Consider the following 20836-nt stretch of genomic DNA (forward strand, 5'->3'; position numbering starts at 1 on the left):
GAGAGTAGCAGTGATATAGTACTGCACAAAGAAAAAATCAGCACTACTGTCTCATTCTCTGTATTTTTCTGTTAAGATTTTGCACCATCTTTCTGGATTCAGACCATGGCTGGCAGCTAAAAATAAATTTAAAGTCACTTTTGTAAATATAAGGAGCCTGCTCACTACATGAAATATTTCTGCTGTCCAAAACCTTTGCACTTTATCTTGAGCTTGGAGCTCATTATTCAGCACGTATCAACATGATGTGCTCCGGGATCTACATGAGGTGCACAGAACTTTTCAGAAAAGGGACTGTTTTTTAATTATGCTGCCAGATACAAGACAGGAAAAGCAGGAAACGAGAAATGTTAGAACTTGGTCCATTCGAGTTCTTTTAGTTAAAGCACCTTTAAGCTTTGTAGAAAACACAAATAAAATACCTTAAAAGAGATCAAAACAAAACCTAAAAGATGAGTATGAAAACCAAAAATAATGGCATCCACTTGATGCAATTACAGAAGACAGACTGAAAGAACACACATTCTTTTCTCCCAGGATGGGTGAATACATTCATCAGTGAAGTATTGCAACCAATTTAAAATTAAAAGCTCATGACTCTTTCCTGTGTTAACTTCTGAATCTCCAAACATCTCTGTTCACTGTTCAGTTTTTGTTTCCCTTCCTTTTTATCTCTCTCTATCCCTTCCTACAGCTTTTTTTTCCCCAAATATTCCTACTGTTTAATGCACTTCCTAGCTGCAAACAAACAAATCTAAGGCTATGTACAGTTGATCATAAATTATTAAATTACAATGGCATGACTATTTACAGCTAATGCCAAGTGAGTTACGTTAACTGTATGAACTCCCAACCTTTACAGTTGTTGATGTAAAACACATTATTTGAAAGCACCTTCATGTTTCAAATTTGTTCAACGTATAAAAATTCAAGAACTGCAATCTAAAACAAATACAACAAATAATTTAAAGTTGGTGTATCTCTCTCCCCTGGCTTCCCAGCCCCATTAAACACAGATCTTTATCGAGAGACAGGCTCACTGCCTAACTGTATATTCACAAAACAAATACAGCCTGTTGTGCAACTGTCTGTAAATTCTTTTATAATTTATTATACCTCCTAATGGAACTCAAGGAAAATACAGGAAGGAGAGCTTTTCCCTATGCCCACTTGTCTTTAGCACACACGTACCACTTTCTGCATGTTGTCAATTTTCCAATTATTCCCCATCATTTTTATTGGTCACTGATACAAAAATGGAAGAGAGAAAGGCAAAAATAGAAGAGAGAAAGTAATTTTTGGAAAACAGAATACTTGACTGAAAAAAAGAAATTAAGAGTGGCACTTAAAGCTAATGTTAACATTAAAAAATCTCCTCAGCTTTCTGGGTGATTAGTCTCCTTAAAGAAACATTTACATATTCTTTTCATGCAAACTGAGTTCAATGCAGGCACAGCCTCTCGGATAAATTCACAGACACGAAGAAAATCAGCAACTTGGCCGCTGCTTTTTGTACACAAGTATCACCGAATCTGTTACAGGTATGTTAGAAATGTACACCACAAGTTCTCCTTGGCATCCATGGCACATTTTTTGAGTAAGTTTACTTCTCATATACATACCTCCAGCCAATGCCTTGATCGTTTCTGCAATGTCTAAGCATGTAGTACAGTGCACAGCAGCAATATCTAAGGATGATTCTAACAAGTTAACTGCAAGGCAGATCAGTGGGACTAATAAGTAATGAACATCACACTCACATTGGTTCTGAGAACCAAGCTACTATTTCTTCACAGTGCCACCTTTACAGAGATTGCTATAGTCACGTAAACTCAAAATGTTTTAATTACATATTGTTGGCATTTATCAGAAAATTTCTTTTTTCTGAAGAGTAAGACCCACAGCTCTATTAACACCAGGAACATCAGCCATGCTGTAGCTAGGAAGCAAGCCAGATGCAGGAATCCCTCCTATCCCACATGAGGAGGCCACAGGCACCTTACTCCCCTTCAGTGCAAAGGCGGCAATGCCAGCCCACCCACGTGATTTATACCGAGTGAGAATATTTGCAATGCAGATTCCATCCAGCTTAACCAACCTCCATCATGTAAATCTTTGTACTTTCCCTGTTTAAGAAGTTTACAGAGGGAAAAGAATTTTTGCTCAGCCCACATTAGAAGTCAGCTTATTTTGTGTTTTGTTTGGGGGTTTCTGGGAGAGCAGAAAAATTTTTCTTGCCTGATTACCCTTTCACTACTTACAGGTGTACTTCAGGGACGGGCTTAATGCGCCGTCTAATCTGCAGTCCTTTCTTTGTTGCTTAGCACAGAGATCAGCATCGTAAACTAAATTTCTGACAAAACCAGCTCAAACTGTCCACAAAAATTCCTTCAACAACACTAACAGATGGGAACGAACTGCCCTGAGCATTTGATATGATACAGCAAAGACTCGTCAAACTGCACAAAATAAGATTTTTATTCCAGTATCTTTAAAGCCATAGGAATGTCAGTTTACATATGGTCTGTCTATCAAAAGACAGACCATAATTTTCCTTTCTTTTTGCTTTTCCTTTTCATTTTTTCATTTCTTGTGGGAGGGGTAGTTAGCCTGATGCCATCTGAGAGTTTCCAGTCATACAAAGAGGGCTGAGCTATGACCCACCTATTCCTGGTTGCCTGTTAATATCAGGTTTCTTGAGAGACACATGCTCTCAGATGAAAAAAAAAGCTCCCCTAGTTAGCAACCAGGTTAAATTTGTGCTTGTCCTTGCACCCTGAACACCTTCTGGCCTTAAAGAAGGAAAGTTAGAGGAAAGCCTTGGGGTGCACACAACCAAACCATTAAATTAGAAGACTCTTTTATTGCCCACTCATTCATCCCTAGTCTGACGTCTCTCTCACTGCTCTGTGCATGGAGGTGGAGACTTACTAGTGATGAAGTCTGACGACCCACATAATGAACTAGGGATTGTGAACAATTACGTTGAAAACCACAAGGTGAGGAACAGATGCAACTTGTAACAACAAACCCAGCATTTTCCAAGCACAGGGATCACAGAATCACAGAATGGTCAGGGTTGGAAGGGACCTCTGGAGATCATCTAGTCCAACCCCCCCGCCAGAGCAGGGTCACCTACAGCAGTCGCACAGGATGGCATCCAGGTGGGTTTTGAATGTCTCCAGAGTGGGAGACTTCACAACCTCTCTGGGCAGCCTGTGCCAGTGCTCTGCCACCCTCAAAGTAAAGAAGTTCCTCCTCATGTTAAGACGGAACTTCCTATGTTCAAGTTTGTGCCCGTTACCTATTGTTCTATCACTGGGCACCACTGAAAAAAGGCTGTTCCCATCCCCCTTGTATTTGTAAGCATTAATAAGATCCCCCCCTCAACCTTCTTTTCTCTAGACTAAAACGACCAAAGTCCCTCAATCTTTCCTCATAGGAGAGATGTTCTAATCCCCTAATCATCTTTGTAGCCCTTTACTGGACCCTCTCCAGCAGATCCCTCTCTTTCTTGAACTGGGGAGTCCAGAACTGGACACAGTACTCCAGATGTGGCCTCACCAGGGCAGAGTAGATGGGGAGGATGACCTCCCTTGACCTGCTGGCCACACTCTTCTTGATGCACCCCAGGATGCCATTGGCCTTCTTGGCCACCAGGGCACATTGCTGGCTCATGGGCATCCTGTTGTCCACCAGGACCCCCAAATCCCTTTCCACAGAGCTGCTCTCCAGGATGTCAGCCCCCAACCTGTACTGATGCATGGGGTTATTCCTCCCCAGGTGCAGTACCCTACACTTGCTCTTATTGAATTTCATAAGGTTTCTCTCTGCCCAACTCTCCAGCCTGTCCAGGTCACGCTGTAAGGCAGCACAGCCTTCTGGCATGTCAGCCACTCCTCCCAGTTTTGTGTCATCAGCAAACTTGCTGATGGTACACTCTATCCCTTCATCCATGTCATTGATGAATATACTGAATAGGACTGGACCCAGTACTGACCCCTGAGAGACACCACTTGTTACTGACCTCCAACTAGACTCTGCACCACTAACCACAACCCTCTGAGCTCTATCTGTCATCCAGTTCTCAATCCACCCCACTGTCCATTCATCTAACCCACACTTCCTAAGCTTGCCTATGAGGATGATGTGGGAGACAGCGTCAAAAGCCTTGCCAAAGTCAAGGTAAACAACATCAACTGCCCTACCCTCATCCACCTATCCAGTCACCCCGTCATAGAAGGCTATCAGATTAGTCAGACATGACTTCCCTTTGGTGAATCCGTGTTGACTACTTCTGATAACCTTCTTTTCTTCCAGGTGCTTTGAGATGACACCCAGAACAAGCTGTTCCATCATCTTTCCAGGGATGAAGGTGAGGCTGACCGGCCTGTAGTTTCCCAGGTCATCCTTCTTGCCCTTTTTGAAGATTGGAGTGACATTGGCTTTCCTCCAGTCCTCAGCCACTTCACCTGTTCTCCAGGACATTTCAAAGATGATGGAGAGCAGCCCAGCAATGACTTCCCCCAGCTCCCTCAGCACTTGAGGTTGCATCTCATCACGCCCCATGGACTTGTGGATATCCAGTTTATCTAACTGATCTCTAACTCGTTCCTCATCAACTAAGGGAAAGTCTTGCATCCTCCAGACTTTCTCTGTTACCCACAAACTCTGGGTCTCCCGAGAACTGGCCCAAGCAGTGAAGACAGAAGCAAAGAAGGCATTCAGCAACTTTACCTTCTCTGCATCATCTGTCACCACAGCACCTGTCTCATTCAACAGCAGGCCCACATTTTCCCTAGTTTCCCTTTTGTCTCCTATATACTTAAAGAAACCCTTCCTATTGGCCTTGACATCCCTTGCCAGGTTCAATTCCAAGGATGCCTTGGTTTTCCTTGTTTCCTCCCTGCATACCCTGACAGCATTCTTATACACTTCCCAAGCGGTCAGCCCCTTCATCCACCTATTGTAAATTCCCTTCTTCCACCTGAGCTTTTTTAGAAGGTCCCTACTCAGCCATGCAGGTTTCCTTCTTCCCTTGCCTGATTTCTTGCTCTTCGGGATGCACTGATCCTGAGCTTGGAGGAAGTGATGCTTAAATAGCAGCCAGCTCTCTTGAGCCCCCTTACCCTCTAGAGCCCTCTCCCATGGGATTTGTCCAAGCAATTCCTTGAAGCTATCAATGTTAGCCCTCCTGAAGTTTACGGTTTCAACCCTACTTGTCATTTTGTGTATGCTGCACTTAATCCTGAACTCAATCTTCTCATGATCACTGCAGCCCAGTCTGCCCCCCACCTTAATATCCTCCACCAGTCCTTGATGCAGAGCCTTGCCATTAGAATGACTACAACTTGCCTAGGTCAGCTACAGACCTACAACAACAGATCTTTACAGAATATATGCAGGCCATATGGGTTGGCATCTTTCCTGAAATTCTCAGGGAAAAGTATACAGAAGGTAACGCTTGGACTCTGTGACAAAGACAGACTGCCACGGAGAGGAAGATGAGTCCTACAGTGCCTTTTAGTACTCTCTGGCATTGGCAGCATCTTCAGGTATCTCCACCTGCAATCTGTATGGAAGCATTGGGGTAACAGAGTTCCACAGTTACAAATATGGATGCTGGCAGAAACTACAGGGACTTAGACGTTTTCTGCCACCTCCTGTGCTGCCCTTCCCACATCACTCTCTTCATACCAGAGGGAGATGAAGCTGGCAGTTCCTGTACCAAACCAATCTGACCCACCCTATCTCCTTCTTACTCAGGTGGAAGCCAGTCATATCTAACAAGGCCATGAGAAAGAAATTACACCACACTCATAAAACCAAACAAGCCATGAGGTGGTATGGGGACAGTATTTTACTTTTGCTGCTGGGCTTCTTGAGCTCAGCTCTGTTCTGAAATTTCACAGGGCATCAGCTGCAATCAAGTGCCTCTGAAAGGAAGAAGCTGCCATTCCAATTGGCCAGCAGGTCAAAGGAGGTGATTCTGCCCCTCTACTCCACTCTCGTGAGAGCCCACTTGGAGTACTGCATTCAGCTCTGGAGTCCCCAACATAAGAAGGACATGGACCTGTTAGAGCGTGTCCAGAGGAGAGCCATGAGGATGATCCGAGGGCTGGAGCACCTCTCCTATGAGGAGAGGCTGAAAGAGTTGGGGCTGTTCAGCCTGGAGAAGAGAAGGCTCCAGGGAGTTTTTATTGCAGCCTTCCAGTACCTAAAGGGGGCCTACAGGAGAGCTGGGGAAGGACTTTTTACTAGGGCATGTAGTGATAGGATGAGGGGGAATGGCTTTAAACTGGAAGAGGGCAGGTTCAGATTAAACATTAGGAAGAAATTTTTCACTTTGAGGGTGGTAAGGCACTGGAACAGGTTGTCCAGAGAGGTTGTTGAAGCCCCATCCCTGGAGGTGTTCAAGGCCAGGCTGGACGTGGTCTTGGGCAACCTGGTCTAGTGGGAGGTGTCCCTGTCTATGGCAGGGGGATTGGAACTCGATGATCTCCAAGGTCCTTTCCAACCTAAACCATTCTATGATTCCCACAAGGCAGATACAGTCCTGGGACTCAGCTGAACATAGAGAGCCAAAACGCATCGAGACATACAAACTAAAGCTCTGACTTTTCTTCAGAGAATCCACTCTACAAGCTGGGAGGTCTGAATGGCACCCATTTATTTCCGTTTGGACTGATACAGCCACAAAAGCAGTCTGTGTGAAGGAAGATATGTCGGCTGAGGAAAAGAATGACAAGTCTGTTTCCATGCTCAAGGACTGCAAAGCTGCTTAAATGGTTACAGTGAGAGAACTGTGCACTTTGGCACAGTGAAGAATTGAGTTTCAGATCACAAAAAATTATAAAAATGCGTATTTGAACTAAACTGGTATTTACTCAGCACCAAAATAGCCTGAGGGTTACACCTGCATACTCAAATTAATTTTCAAGTGCCTCTTTTGCTATGCAGGGTATTTTATGTTACAGTTGTACCACACTTATATAACCTACTTGAAATGTATTTCCCCTCGTTTGGAGTAACAACTTTCTGGAGATGTCTCACAAAGTCCAATTTGGAAAGAAATTAAAGGCAAGAGCCTTCCTCACATACTGCTTCCTGACTACCATACAGAATACCTGCTGAGCACAGATCAAGCAGGTCTCTACTGATTCCTGAGAACAGGTTAAAACACATTCAGCTGTTAATAAATGAAGGCTTATATAAAGTCTTTTAATGTCTTCATCAATGAGAGCTCTATATGACTTACTGTGAAGTGCTTTTAGATAGATCTCATTGACAGTGGAGAGTGTATATGTTCAGTGCAACACAGAGTGGAACGGGAATCACAGAATCAGAGGGGCTACGCACAAGCACTCACCTAATTTCTATCCCAAGGGATGTTAAACTATAGCGTTATCATTCCTGACAAATGCGTCTTCTTAAAGACATCTAGCAATTGCAACTTCATTCCCCATCTCGTCATACACACCAGTAGTCTACCCCAGCACTCCACTGCCTTCATTATTCTCATCTTTGCTGCAATTCAAGCATTTTACTTCTTGTCCTAAACATGGAGATCAATAACAGACTGTTCTCTTCCTCACCAAAGTCTCTTATAAGCTCCCCTGAAAGTCTCTTCTTCATGTGAAACAGAAACAGTAATTTCAATCAGTACTCCACGGCAGGTTTTCTGAGCCTCTAATCATTCTCACTGCCTTCCTCTGGGTTCTCTCCAGTTGACCCAAATCTTTCATAAAAAATTTAGTATAGCAGTCCACCTACAGCTACTTCAAGCCTGAACCAGGCATAAGGATGACTTCTAACGTCCTGTAGGACAACAGTGCTACCTAATCTGACACTGGGTCATGTTCAGGCAAATGTTATGAACTGATTAAGATCTTTTATTCCATTAAAACTGGAACAGTTGTTCTACAAAAACAGGAGTAATACGTATACACATTATGAAAGACAATAAGCAAGCTGCGCAATTCAAACTATTCTGTGAAAAGTACACAATCGGTCCAGGAATCAGCAGTACTGTCATTATCTCTCAGTCAGAAGACGTACAACTATGTACAACAATCACAGTAGCCAACTCTCTGTCATCCTGAAACTCCCCTGAAACACCTTTCACAAAGAGTTTTTCACCAGGCCATCCTGCTTGCCTGATGGGCTAGATGCTTGGTCTAGTTTTTCCTGACAGAAGGCTTCCAGACTGTGGTCAAATAGCGGCTACGAATCACTTCATAATTATGAAGAGCCTCAAACCATCACAGGTTAATTATATTAGAAAAAGTCACTTCCATCCTATGACAGTGGTTTTAAACAGTTTGAGGACAACTGGCTGCACTTCTCCACCTCAAGGTTTTCTTTTTTACAGGCCATGAAGTTCCTATAACCTAAAACTATAAAGCAAAATTCTGTCCTTTGTACTTACCCTTCTCTTTGGTACTCCTCATCCAAATTTGACAAAAGCTGGGACCCAGCCACAGACAGATCAAGTGCAGCTAAAGGTAGATCTCGATAAGCAAAATTAACAAGCTGTACAGGAGCAATGCTTTTGGTCTCTTCTTCCACTTGTTGCGAAATTATCTCAACTTCTGAAACACCGCCTTCTATTGTAGGCCTGAAAATGCAATAAGCAAAATAAAAACACCCCTCTCTAAACACACATACATATAAACAAATATAAATAAATAAAGAAGCAAGCAAGTGAAAATAAGTTAGAGACAAGAATTTCACAGAATCCCAAAAAGCCAGCAACTTAAAAGGTCGTTACAAGGTCATTGAGGGAGGTGTCCTTATTGAGGGGACAGACCAAATTTCTCCAAACTTGTCTTTCGTCGATCCCACTGCAATCAACAGAAACTTCACAGACAAAGAGCAGCATTTCACTCTGCTGAATCTGCTTTAAAAGCACTAAATATAAATGGGCATGTTATAAACAAGCAGGGAAACAATGCATGAACCCAAAAGCAAAATATTTGTGCAAAACAGAAAGAAGGCATGTAACCACGCCAACTAAAAGCTCACTGCTTTTTAAGTTAGATCAGAGAGCAATGTATAGTTAAACTTATTAATCATTATATACAAATCAACTGTTAATTAATGGATGCAGTTTGACGCCTCTTTCACTGTGGGTCAATATTCAAATAGTTTTGATGAATGGCAACTTTGTTTCATTGAACTAGAAAGGATCATTCTTCTACAAGTTATTGCAAAATAATTCTGAAAGGAGAACAACAATTCAGAAGAATTATGGACTCCTCTATAAAAATTATCGTAGCTATCCTTATGTACAGCTTCTAAATCTGAATCTTTCTACTACCCCACTAACATTAATGGGAACTCCATGCAGGTAAAACCAGAGCCTGACTAGATATGTATCTTCCACATTTGTAACAAGATACTACTTATCTAGAAACTCAAACTTTGTCAGTTAGCATATTACCTAGTGCATGCGAAGGATGACTTCATTGTAGGAGAGAGCTTGCAAGTCAAGCCCCAGCAGGGATTGATCCTTTGCAGTACCCAGAGAAAGCTGCTTGCTCCATTTCATTCAGAGTAGGTGCAAGCATAAACTTCTCTAGCTTTCATCCAGGGGAGCTTGTTAACTTTGAAGAAATTTCAGGCTACTTGTCAGAGGTTTTCAACAGCAGGTGTGCAGATACTCTTTTTCCTTAAGGATATAGTTAAAAAGTGCTTAGCACCCAACTTCCCTCTGTTATTTGACTACAAAAGTTGCATTGGTGGTTTTGTTTTTAAAGCAGCTTATTAAAATCTTCCAGATATTCAAGCAACCTGAGTAACAGTTCATTTTTTCCCCATAAAAAAAAAATAAATTATTTAGATGAGTTCTTAACTCATATATCTTGTAAGTCTAAGGATATGGGTGAAGAAACTAAAATTCTATGTGAAAGATATAGGGAAAGATTCTATTGGTCAGAGCCTCACCATTAGGGTAACCCTTTTGGACAGAAAACATTATTCCTAAATTAAAAGGAGCTAACTGCTGCCAGCATTACACAAGAAAGTAACTTAAAAAATAAAAAAATGCTCTTATATCTCAACTATTTGGCAGAGAAAGGTTGCAACTGTGTCATACTATGGCAGAAAGCAGAGGTAAAAGGAAGTACTATTTGAACAACCTAAAGGCTTATTTTATTTTATTCTTTGTCTGACTAATAATAGAAAATAATGAGAATCTTCCATTTCCAACAGAACTGTATTCCTCTGTAAACAATCTGAAATTAGAAGCCCTAAGGGAAGAGCTAATTTTAGCAAGTATTTTCTTTCTTTGATTTTCACCTTTAGTGCCATCCTGTGGTCATTTACCTTTACAAGTCCAAGCTGGTTCAGTTTTGCCTGAAAGAGCGTACAATGATCCAATTTCCAGCATTATAAAGGAAAAAGGAAATGGGTTTGTGTATCCTTCCCTCTCCCAAGAAAGAGAATACCTTCTGTATTCTTAGACAGACTAAATGACAGACATTGTTTTTCTTTTCAGTCAAATCAGACAAACAAACCAACAGACTAGTGTTGGCAAACAGCTTTGGGGCAGGTTTGGTGGCAGGAAAGAAAAAAGGCAAATAGATCTAAAGATAATATGACATACTAGTTTTCAGCCACTGGCTGTTAGTAACACATCTAACATTCTTACAACATTCATGGTTTTTTCTGCTAATTCACACTCTTTTAGACAACTCACCAAATCCTACTACTTCTCAAAATGCCAATTTTTCCTTCCAGTAATAGTGATACAACCCTCTTGATGTCACAACATCATTCTTCTATAGGCAGCGACCTGTTTCCTTCTACTTAAAATAACCTCTAACTATTCTCACATGGTACTTACTGAGGATTGGTCATGTTGGAGGATGGGACCAAATCGGCAGTGGGTCCAGTATTTAACTAATTCCAGCTGCTCTGCACAGAAGTTCTAGCCTTCCAAGACTAGGTCTCTATGAGAAGCAAAACACAGTTAGCTAAAACACAGTTGAAAGAACTCCAAAGGGCTGCTTTGATGTGTGTTGTCATGTTGTGAGTTTGTCTAATAATTTTATTTCCCCCATGATTCCTTTTCAAAGTGGTGTTGTTCCAGGTTAATTCCTCCATATTATGGGTGCTGTAAAGTTACAGTGCATTTACTTATACACATGGACACTTGCTCACATATATACTTCCATAAGAACACATGTCTTGCTTTAAACTACTAGACTGTTGAGAAAGATAACCAAGATCAGAGGAGGGAATGGATTTTCAAAGAAAGCTCATGGCTTCAGGAGCACAAATTCTATTGGAAGCCAACTGATTTTTTTTTTTTTACACAATATAATGTACTTTAAAGAGATGAGCATTAGCTTTGTCAAAGTCTGGGATTTTGTTCTCCATTTTCCAATTTGAACTGTGTTCCTGACTCCCTTTACTACTTTAAAAAGTCTCTTCCAAGAATTAATTCATGTTCTCAAACATTCTAGATGGGCTGTTATCAAGATGATATTGATCAACAAAACCCACTAACACATTTGGAAAAGGCCCCACATTTGCTTGTGGCAAAGTCTCCGTTTGTGTTGTACCTGGATCAATGCATGGCAACCAGAATGTAAGATAACAAGCTTGTGAGAATGAAACCTACCGATACACAGGTTTATGTAGCTTGAAAAAATATAAACTGGAGAATACTATATAAGAAATAAAAATTCTTACAAAAAGATATCATGAGAGACTTTGAAAGCTATTGACAAGATTATATGCTAAATAACTTTTAAAAGTAACATAAAAACATACTCTAATTTTAATTAAACAGAAATAGTCATTGGCAAATTAGAATACTACTGACGATAACACCAAAAAAAAAAAATTCACAATAATGAAAAATGCTTCTTATACTAAACTTTATACTAGAGTCACTTAGAGGCTGAATTGTTAGTATTAGTCAAGTATTTACAGTGGAGTTATATATATAGTGGTTGTTTTGGCAGTGCTAGGTTAATTGTTCGACTCAATGATCTTAAAGGTCCCTTCCAACCTAGACGATTCTAAGTAGCAACATTATGACCCCAAACAATCACTTGATATCAAATAATAAAATTGAACTTACATCTTTTGTAGAGCCATTTCCAAGGCTTTATGTCTTGTAACCTTATAATAATGTAAAACGTAGTCAACGCATTCTCAGATTTTCCAGGTAATGTGCCTGGGTATGCAAAAAGAAAGGGTCTACACTGTTACCACCTTCCTCAGGTAGATAGGTCAGCCAAAAGCAATTCAATTATTCATATGAAGAAATGAAATATGAAATCAGAAAAATACACGTACTTTAGAAAAACCACACACACTCTATTTATCTACAACCTTGCAATACTTCTAAAGTCAGAGTAAGACGACAACTTTTTTTTCAGATAAACCTTCCCTGATACAGCAGAGACTTGATTCAACATCCATTTAATATCAATAGGAGTCTCTTCCCTGGCCTTCCTAGTCCTTGAATGATTTTATTTATCCCTAAGGTAGCAAAATACTAAAACATTTGCCTAAAATGATGCATGTTTAAATCACACACAGAAGGGGTTTGGTGAATCTGTACCTGTGACAGCTTTATGATAGCAATTGTTACACCTACTAGCACAACAAACCCAAAATATAACTATCAGTTTTGTTTTGCGATATTAGCTCCCTAACATCTTGGTTTTGGTTGACATTTTACAACAACTTTTAAAAAAAATATTTTTTCATTAAAAATTTTACCGAAATCAATTGTTCTAAGCACTTAGCCTGAGAAAATGGTTAAGGCATAAGGTATTCTGCACCTGTTTTGTGAGACTGAGGAAACCGAGAACCCTGCTATACTTGCATTTGCAGGCTTGGAGAATAAAAGATAAATGGGGACACAGCTGATTTTGGAAATGGGAATAAAACGGATGGAAACTGGCCTCAGAGGACAGGCAGACAGATGTAGATATGGGAATTTCTTAACATAGCAAAAAATTCACCATTTATTTGAGAGACAGCAGAGTGCTAATACTCGCAACCTCCCTCCTAAAGGGGGTTTATGAAACAAAAGAATGACAAAAAATGTACAGCTAGGTTTTAAAAAATCCATCGTTTTTAGATTAACCTCAAGATTTTGAGGGAACTTAAGTCATAACAGTAGGTCCAGCAACACTGAAGTTCTTTCACATAGAACACAAACATGAAACATTTGCCCCTCCAGAATACAGGCTCAATCTTTTTTTTTTTTTTCTAAAGCTGGAAATACATTCACATCCATACAGAATTTTGTTTTACAACTCAATCAAACCTAACCAGTGGCAACACCAATAAACCAGACATGGTCCCTCTTACTGGAGCTGGCAGCTCTACAGATAGTTTTCTCACCACCAGGACCGAAGGAGCAACTCGCAGCCAGGCAGCAAGCTCTTCTGATAGCTCTGGTGGCCCCACAGGGAGCAGAGTCCAACTCGCCTTAGCTGAAGGGATTGTTGTCACCATGACATATGGTGCTCACAAAGGTGAGATGAGAGTAACGTGGAAAGAGACCTGAAAGGAGACAGAGGGAATCAAGTCTCCAAAGGACTCACTGGAGCCTTCGTGAGAAAAAAAGTGGCAAAAACGTGAGTAGTTTCTGGTGCAGAAAACTAATACATTAGCTTATTTTATGAATTAAAAAGACAAGTAGTTAATACGTACAATAAGAGGGCAGCACAACTGAAACTTTCAAAATGGATGTAATAGGTTGCCTATATCTATACCCTAAAGGGATTACTATGATTCATGCTTCTTCCTAGACTTTATACAAGCAACAGAAATGTCTTAACATATACCGATATTTTGCAAAAACTTATTCTTCCATCCGCTCCACCTTATTTATCTGTTACATTCAAAACTTCCGTAAAAAAACCCCACCTTTTATAGCAGCATAAACCACTCCAACTTCCACAGGAAGTTTCTGTGCAACTGAGCGGTGTTTAAAGGCAACAAGGACCAGTAGGGAGGTTTAATTCTTCTGCACTTATCTCTCACTTGCATCGCTTTAGGATATAGTGTAGACAAATTCCAATGATGTGGCTCTCCTCCCTCCCAGGGACAGGCAGGGGCATCCTTTGGGTGTTCCATCTACCACCCGAGAGCAGAAATCTTTTCCATACAGCCCTTTCCACACCTATTCCACTCAGTGTTCGATAGACAAAAAAGCCTTATGTCTTATGGTCTTATCCGAGGAAATTAGTTAACAGTTACAGGGGTTTTTTTGGTTGGTTTTTTTGTTGTTGTTTGTTTGTTGTTTTTTAGGGGTGGGTGGTGTTTGGTTTTGGTTGGTTTTGTTTTTTTTTTCACTTCTTGGAACAGAGACCAGACAGCACACAGTACACGCTGAGTTGCCATGTGAGTATGAGCAGTGCCCATTTTGTGAGAGTTCGGCAATTCTATTTGTTCTGTGGTGTGTTTTTGGCGACAGTTTTCAAGGTAATATGGCTGTAGAAGGAGCACAGTTTCCAAAGTTAAACAGAATTAGTTTAAAAAGGAGATATGACAGAAAGGAAAGAATTGTCCCAAAAAGTTTTAGTGAGCGCTTTGAAGAGGCTTAAAAGAACGGAAGCATTCACTGGACTAAATGACTGACATACTGTCTTGTATGTACCAAGCAGACTGTGCAATCTGATGGGAAGCATATTTCTGCATCTGGTTTTCTGCATAGAATCAAGTTTGTAAACCAGTAGTCCAGCTTAACTGATCACAGTTCAAGTCCCAGCAAAGCTGACTCAGCACTTCACCCCTCTGTAGCAGGTGAAGGAAGCTGCACCCAGTACACTGAGCTCTTTCTGAGGCAACATCTTCAAAGTGCTTAACAAGTGCTGTACTTGCCTTCCAAGCCCTTCAGCTTGCCTCTGTTCTTTGCACAGGTATTACACACGCCAGTGCTCCTCAAAGCTTTTGCAAGGTACCCTTTGGTTGATTATGATTTCTTTCACCCCCTCCTCTGTGGGGGCACTGGCAAGCAACTGCTTCACAGTCCGTGGGTTATGCTCAGAGCCACACAGGTTGAGAAGTGGGGTCACGCGCTACAGTTGAGCAAAGGTTCATGCTGCTGCCCTTGCCCAGCACACATCCTGCCTGAGTTAATTTGTTAACGTTTAGATCAACCTTCTACTGTCAGTCACCACACCTTGGCTGCAGCTTGCTAATAATGAGATAAAGTCCAGCTTAAACAATACAAAGCACAGAACACAGTTTGGAAAACAGATGTTGAAGTGTAGCGTGTGTGTACATACAGTCTAAGCTAAAAGAAAAAAACAAAACCAAACCAAAACCCCAAGCGCAACTTTAAAAAAAAAAACCAAAAAACAAACACCTGTACTCCACTTGTGTGTGAAAACCATAACTTTTAGCATTGGCTTAATCAGTGTCTTACAAAATACATGCCACAATGTAGTGGGCCCAAGCGCGTGTGGGGAGAGTAGAAGATAGTTTAATTTAAGTCTTTTGCACCAAAGTCTCTACTAACTTGTACCCTGTTTAGCTGAAGTCAAGACCATGTGGTTCAGAGTTGTTTGTTGCATTTGCTTACAGTCTGAGGAATTTGAAGCTGTAAGATGCTGTACTAAATACAGACACTAACTGAAACATCTGAGCTTATGTACTTACAAGTAGCTATAAACCCAAGTTCTGGCACATTCTTCTAACTAAAGATTCTTCCACACAGTCCCCCAACAGCAGCTTAGACACGTGGACAGGCTCACAGTTTGCATTCGAAGTAAATGCAACAGGCCACACTTGAGGAAACACTGCTGTTTGCTGCAATGCAGGCTTCAGGTCTTCATGCCCAGCTTCTGCTCCTTCCTCTGCCCATGCCATAGCCATGCACCTGCACGCGGGCCATTACTGTGAGCTGGACCAGGAAACTGACTTGGCATTTCAATCAACAACAACAAAAAATATTTTTCTTTTCCTGCACTTTTTTTTTAAAAAAGGAAAAACAACAAGCTGGGTGGCATCTCTGATACAGGTCACAGTACAGCTCCAAAAATAGTTATGTCAGCAAAACTGAGAGGGTAGGGCAGTGCACCATGGGCCCAGCCATGGAAACAAACAGCACAGAGGAGAAATACTTAAGATCAGAAATACTCAAATCAAAGACAATGTGTCGAGCCCTGGCCATTGGCAATATTCAACTGGAGTAAGCACCCAACCTGAAAATGCTTAACAGATTGAGGAAGGGGTAGAAACAATAAGGGATTGTGTGAGTTTTTTATCCTTCTGTGCCATGCTGGAGCTTTTTATTCTGAATCTAGTACGCATCAGGAAATGGAATTTTGTTTGCTGTGTGCAAGACAGTTATGTTCTTATTTCAGTCTATACATTAAAATTCTTATACAGTCTAAAGCTCAAATGCAAATGATGGCTGCTAAGTTTCCTACTGGGCAATCTTAAGGAGGTCATAGAGCTATCCAGAAAAACAGAGAAGGGGAAAGAAGGAATAATTTGAAGTAGGAGCAGAAGAAACACGTAACCAGACATTTGCCCAGAAGCTTTGAAAGAGAAAGGGGAAGTGTGATTTAGGGGTAGCTACATTTAGCTCTTGTTAATTAGACTAGCCAAATTTCTTTTGTGATTAACACCATTGATATCACCATGAGGATCAGCATGAACAAGATTTGATCACTCATCTCTACTAGTGCACATCGCATTTCTCCAGGAACTCAAACTAGGTTCCCTGGGATCACAACCTGACAATTCTGACAACTGTTTTTGTTTTGACCTCTCTGTGAGAATTTTAACTAGCTCTACACATCTACATTTAAAAAGTTTTATTGGTCATGTATATCAAAACTGTTTCCCTCAGAAATCCAGCAACCTGCACTTCTGAAGTGGAAACCCTGAAAATCTCCTGCAGGAACAGTCCCAGCACTTCCTTGCGTCACTTCAGGTTGAACAAAATTGCTTTTTCTTTTTGCCCCCCTTATGGGTTAACAGGTTCATCGGGATAAAAAAAAAATCAAAATTTCTTTTCATTAAACTGATCCTCCCTAATCCCACTTTAAGACAAAAGTTTGATAAAGTATTTGTTGTTTATATGTCTCTGTATGGGTGGATAAGGCATACTTCCTTTATTTGTTTTAAAAAAATAAAATAATTAGATTTGTCAAAAGATTATGAATGCAGAGATGCCACACAGAAAACAAACAGCAAATTAACTTCCTTAACAAGTCAAGTACATTTGATACATATTATTTTAACACTGCAGATTCCCGATTCCATTCATATCTTTAACATTCCCATGCAGTATTCAGAAAAGGAAAGAGGTACAAGAGATAGAGCTTTTTATTTCAAGGAAGAAGGACACTGAATTTTATATCTTTTTTATGGAGGGATCTACAGTAAAGTTTTTAAATACATCACATTAAAAAAAAAAGGAAAAAACCCTCCATCATAGGAAAGGTATTTAGATTGGAAAAAAATCAGGCATTCAGAAATTAGGAAACGGCAGATTTGAACTTGCTCATGCAGCCATAATTTTATCCCCTTGTGGGATCATCCTGTATGCTGAAATTAAGCAGAATGCTGTTCAGGAGGGAAAAAAAGAGCATGTAATCATGTAACTGAAGACTGTCATTATTCGTAAGTATAGCTTATACTTTCTAGGGAGAAGTTGTTTAGACAGACAAAAAAAAAAGAGAAGAATGATCTTGGGCACAATTATAATAATCTCTCCACAAATTCATCATGATCATTGGTCGAATCTTGAACTTTTCAGTATTGCAAATCTGGACTACAGAACAAATAAGACTAGCGGGAAGAAAGCCTTTAGAGGAGGACTAGACCAATACAAACTCCCAGAAGAACCCAGTCACACCCACCCTCTTTCAAGGAACATGTGGATGTGCAGCACATGGTACTTCCACACAGAAAGAAACAGGAAGAACTGCTCTGCTGGGGACGGTTATGAAAAGACTCCACTCACGCTCCTTCCCTCTGCTATCTCTGCACCCATGAGCTAGGGAGAGAGGGTGGGGGCTATGTAGCAGGTCTACAAACAGGGTTCTGGGACATGCAAACACTCCAGCATGAATATGCTTTCACCGCATACCAGTGCTGCCCTGACAGCAACTTTGGGATCTCCTTCCAGTTCATGCTACACAGCGCATGCTGGCACTGTGAAAATCCAGTTCTGATATGCTACCAACTTTTTTCAGAAAAGGCACATGTCCAGCAGGTACTGCAGCGATCCACAATATAGCTAATTCTCAAGGTGTCATGGGGCAAAAAAAAAATTACTTCTCTGGACTGAGGTCCTGCTTGCCAAGTTTTAATACTCTATGGCAAATAACAGGAGCAATATGGCACCTGAAAAATCTGGAAGAACTGACTATCAAGGCTACCCAAATAGAAAGTTTGCTCTTAGCTCCTTAATAAAGGACGCACATTCATTCAGCAAGAAGATTACTCATTTGATCTCTTACTCTGGAGTAACTCTCCAAGCTTGCCATTTACCTCACCATTTTACAAACTACGCCCATTTAGCTGTAATAAATTGGTGATCCTAGTTGTTCCCTATAGGTTCCCAATGCGGTTAATGTGGAAGAAAAACCCCGCACTACAGGGCTCTCACATACAGAGAGCAACCAAAAGAGAGCAATCACATATCTAAAAGGTCCCTTCACAGATTTGTCTAGTCTTCAAAGTTTGGGTCCACTTACTAAGGAGGGAAACCACAACCACAAAAGCCCGCTTGGTGTTTCACATAAGCATTAGGCACAAGGCTGCCAGCTTACACTATTTTACTGCATGTCTCAACATCTGCTCTGCTTATGGGGCTGACTGCTGGAGATTGTACTTTCAGTTGAAAAAAAGTGAGGTCATACCTACACATAACAAAGCAGCTCCACCTAGACCAGCCGTGGCTCCTAGTGAGATGATCTCTCCTCATAGCCCAGCACAAGGATACCAGCAGGGATCATGGACTTGGATAAAAAGCTCTGGCAGGATGCTGTGTTGATACTGCTTCTGGGCTCACAGTTGGAAAGCTCAGTGCCACTGCACATGCTGATAGGAATGAGCCTGGCATCAACAGCTCCACTGGACTGAAAATACCTGTTTTTTTCCGGTCTAGGAAACTAAATGACTCTGGGCTCAGCCAGCACGTGGTTAGAAAATCATTTGGACCAATTTCATAACACAGGTACTTCCCCCACCCCCGCCAAGATTTTTTTGTGCCACAAATCCTGGTTCTGAAAAGAAAAAAAAAACCAAAACTCCAATCTCCTTTGGATTAAATATTAAAAGATTAAATTTGAAACCCAGCAAAGTTGGTTTTATATTTGTTTGGCTAACAACAATTCTATTTCTGAATTTCAGATGTCTGGGGATGACACTAGCCTATCTGAGTCATATTAAGCCAAATTATTACTATTGGAAGCAAATCAAGTACCAATTTAGTTTCAAAGAAATTTGGTTTGCTTTTGTCTGTCAAAAATCAACTCTTGGATTCTGCTTCCAGTTCTCTCTTTCTTACTCCCTGGAACTGCAGTGAAAAGCCACTAACCTGAGACCTGCAGCCTTGTCTTTTGTTTTGTAGCCAAGCAACAAAGGTCCAGTCACACTTTGGAATAGAAAAGAAAAAATACATACACTTTTCAACACGCTAGAACGAATGTTTTTAGTTCTATATAGAAAAATTATATATAGAAGAGTCGCAGGTCTTCTCTGATTAGATTTGAGTTAAACACACAGACACTTAGTTTTTGCAGTCTGCTAATGGTTTTTGAGGTAGAAATACAAGTCCATTTGAATCCAACAGCAAAATTTACTTTAACAGAGCTAGAATTTCACTTAGGCTCTTAACACTAGCAACAGAGTAACACAGATACTTGAGTCAACCTGCTCTGAGACATCCCCCCCTTTTCAATGGCTCCCAGCGACAGGACGAGGGGCAATGGGCACAAGTTAGAACATTGAAAGTTCCGTTCAAATACACGGAAAAACTTCTTTACAGTGAGGGTGCCAGAGCACTGGCACAGGCTGCCCAGGGAGGTTGTGGAGTCCCCTTCTCTGGAGATTTTCAAGACCCGCCTGGATGTAGTCCTGAGTAATGTGCTCTAGGCAATCCTGCTTTAGCAGGGGAGTTGGACTAGATGATCTCTAGAGGTCCCTTCCAACTCTGAAAATTCTGTGATTCTGTGATAATATATGTCTCAATTCATGGGGGTGACACTGTCAATCTGTTGTCCAAACCATGTGAAAGTATTAGGGTCGCTCCCTGTCTGCCGTGACAATAGTTAAAACTCACTACATTTCAATTTCCATCCATAATATCTGTTGCTCGTCTTACTTGCAGGTTAATCTTCTAATAAATACAAGCTTGAGTATCTGCCCATACCCTTAGATTAATGTAACTAGAACACTGTCCTTCAGCCTTAAGATTCTTCCTCAAGCTATGAATTTTTATTTTCTTTAGAATGCTAGGCCTAATAGATTCTGGATTGAAATACCTTTTTTTAAAAGTATTCTCTAATTTTCTAGCAGAGATAATGTCAACCAAAATACAAGATTCACAACACTACAATAAGAATGGGGGAAAGTACAGGGAAAACCTCATGAGAAATTCTTAGCATTTATTTACTCTCTTGGAGCTGAGGATTTCAATACGTCTTACCAATTATGGCCCTGTGAGGCCCGTAAATATTATATTCCTATACAAGATGGAGACTGAGAAGAAGGTTCTTCAGACCAATTCTGTCCCCCTCACATACTCGGCAGTACAGAACCAGAACAAACCCAAGTACACCGGTACTAAATCCAGTCAAGCTATTAGACAAGTCAAAACCAGGATCTGGAAGCAAAGATTTAA

General features: G+C 40.8%; 1 protein-coding gene across 1 annotated transcript in view; it reads right to left on the bottom strand.

The window, feature by feature from the left end:
- The window catches only part of TMEM266 (transmembrane protein 266), a 69341-nt gene extending 58430 nt beyond the window's left edge, over positions 1-10911 (bottom strand). Inside the window, exons 1-2 of the mRNA XM_082489067.1 lie at positions 10847-10911; positions 8429-8617 (exon numbers count right to left, since the gene is read on the bottom strand). Of these exons, the coding sequence (XP_082345193.1) occupies positions 8429-8617; positions 10847-10860 (203 nt within the window). The 5' untranslated portion in view covers positions 10861-10911. The remainder of the gene's footprint in view (positions 1-8428; positions 8618-10846) is intronic.
- Between the last annotated feature and the right edge of the window lie 9925 nt (positions 10912-20836).

The sequence above is a fragment of the Vanellus vanellus genome (genome assembly GCF_965231255.1).
Source record: "Vanellus vanellus genome assembly, chromosome: 11".
Lineage (NCBI taxonomy): Eukaryota > Metazoa > Chordata > Aves > Charadriiformes > Charadriidae > Vanellus > Vanellus vanellus.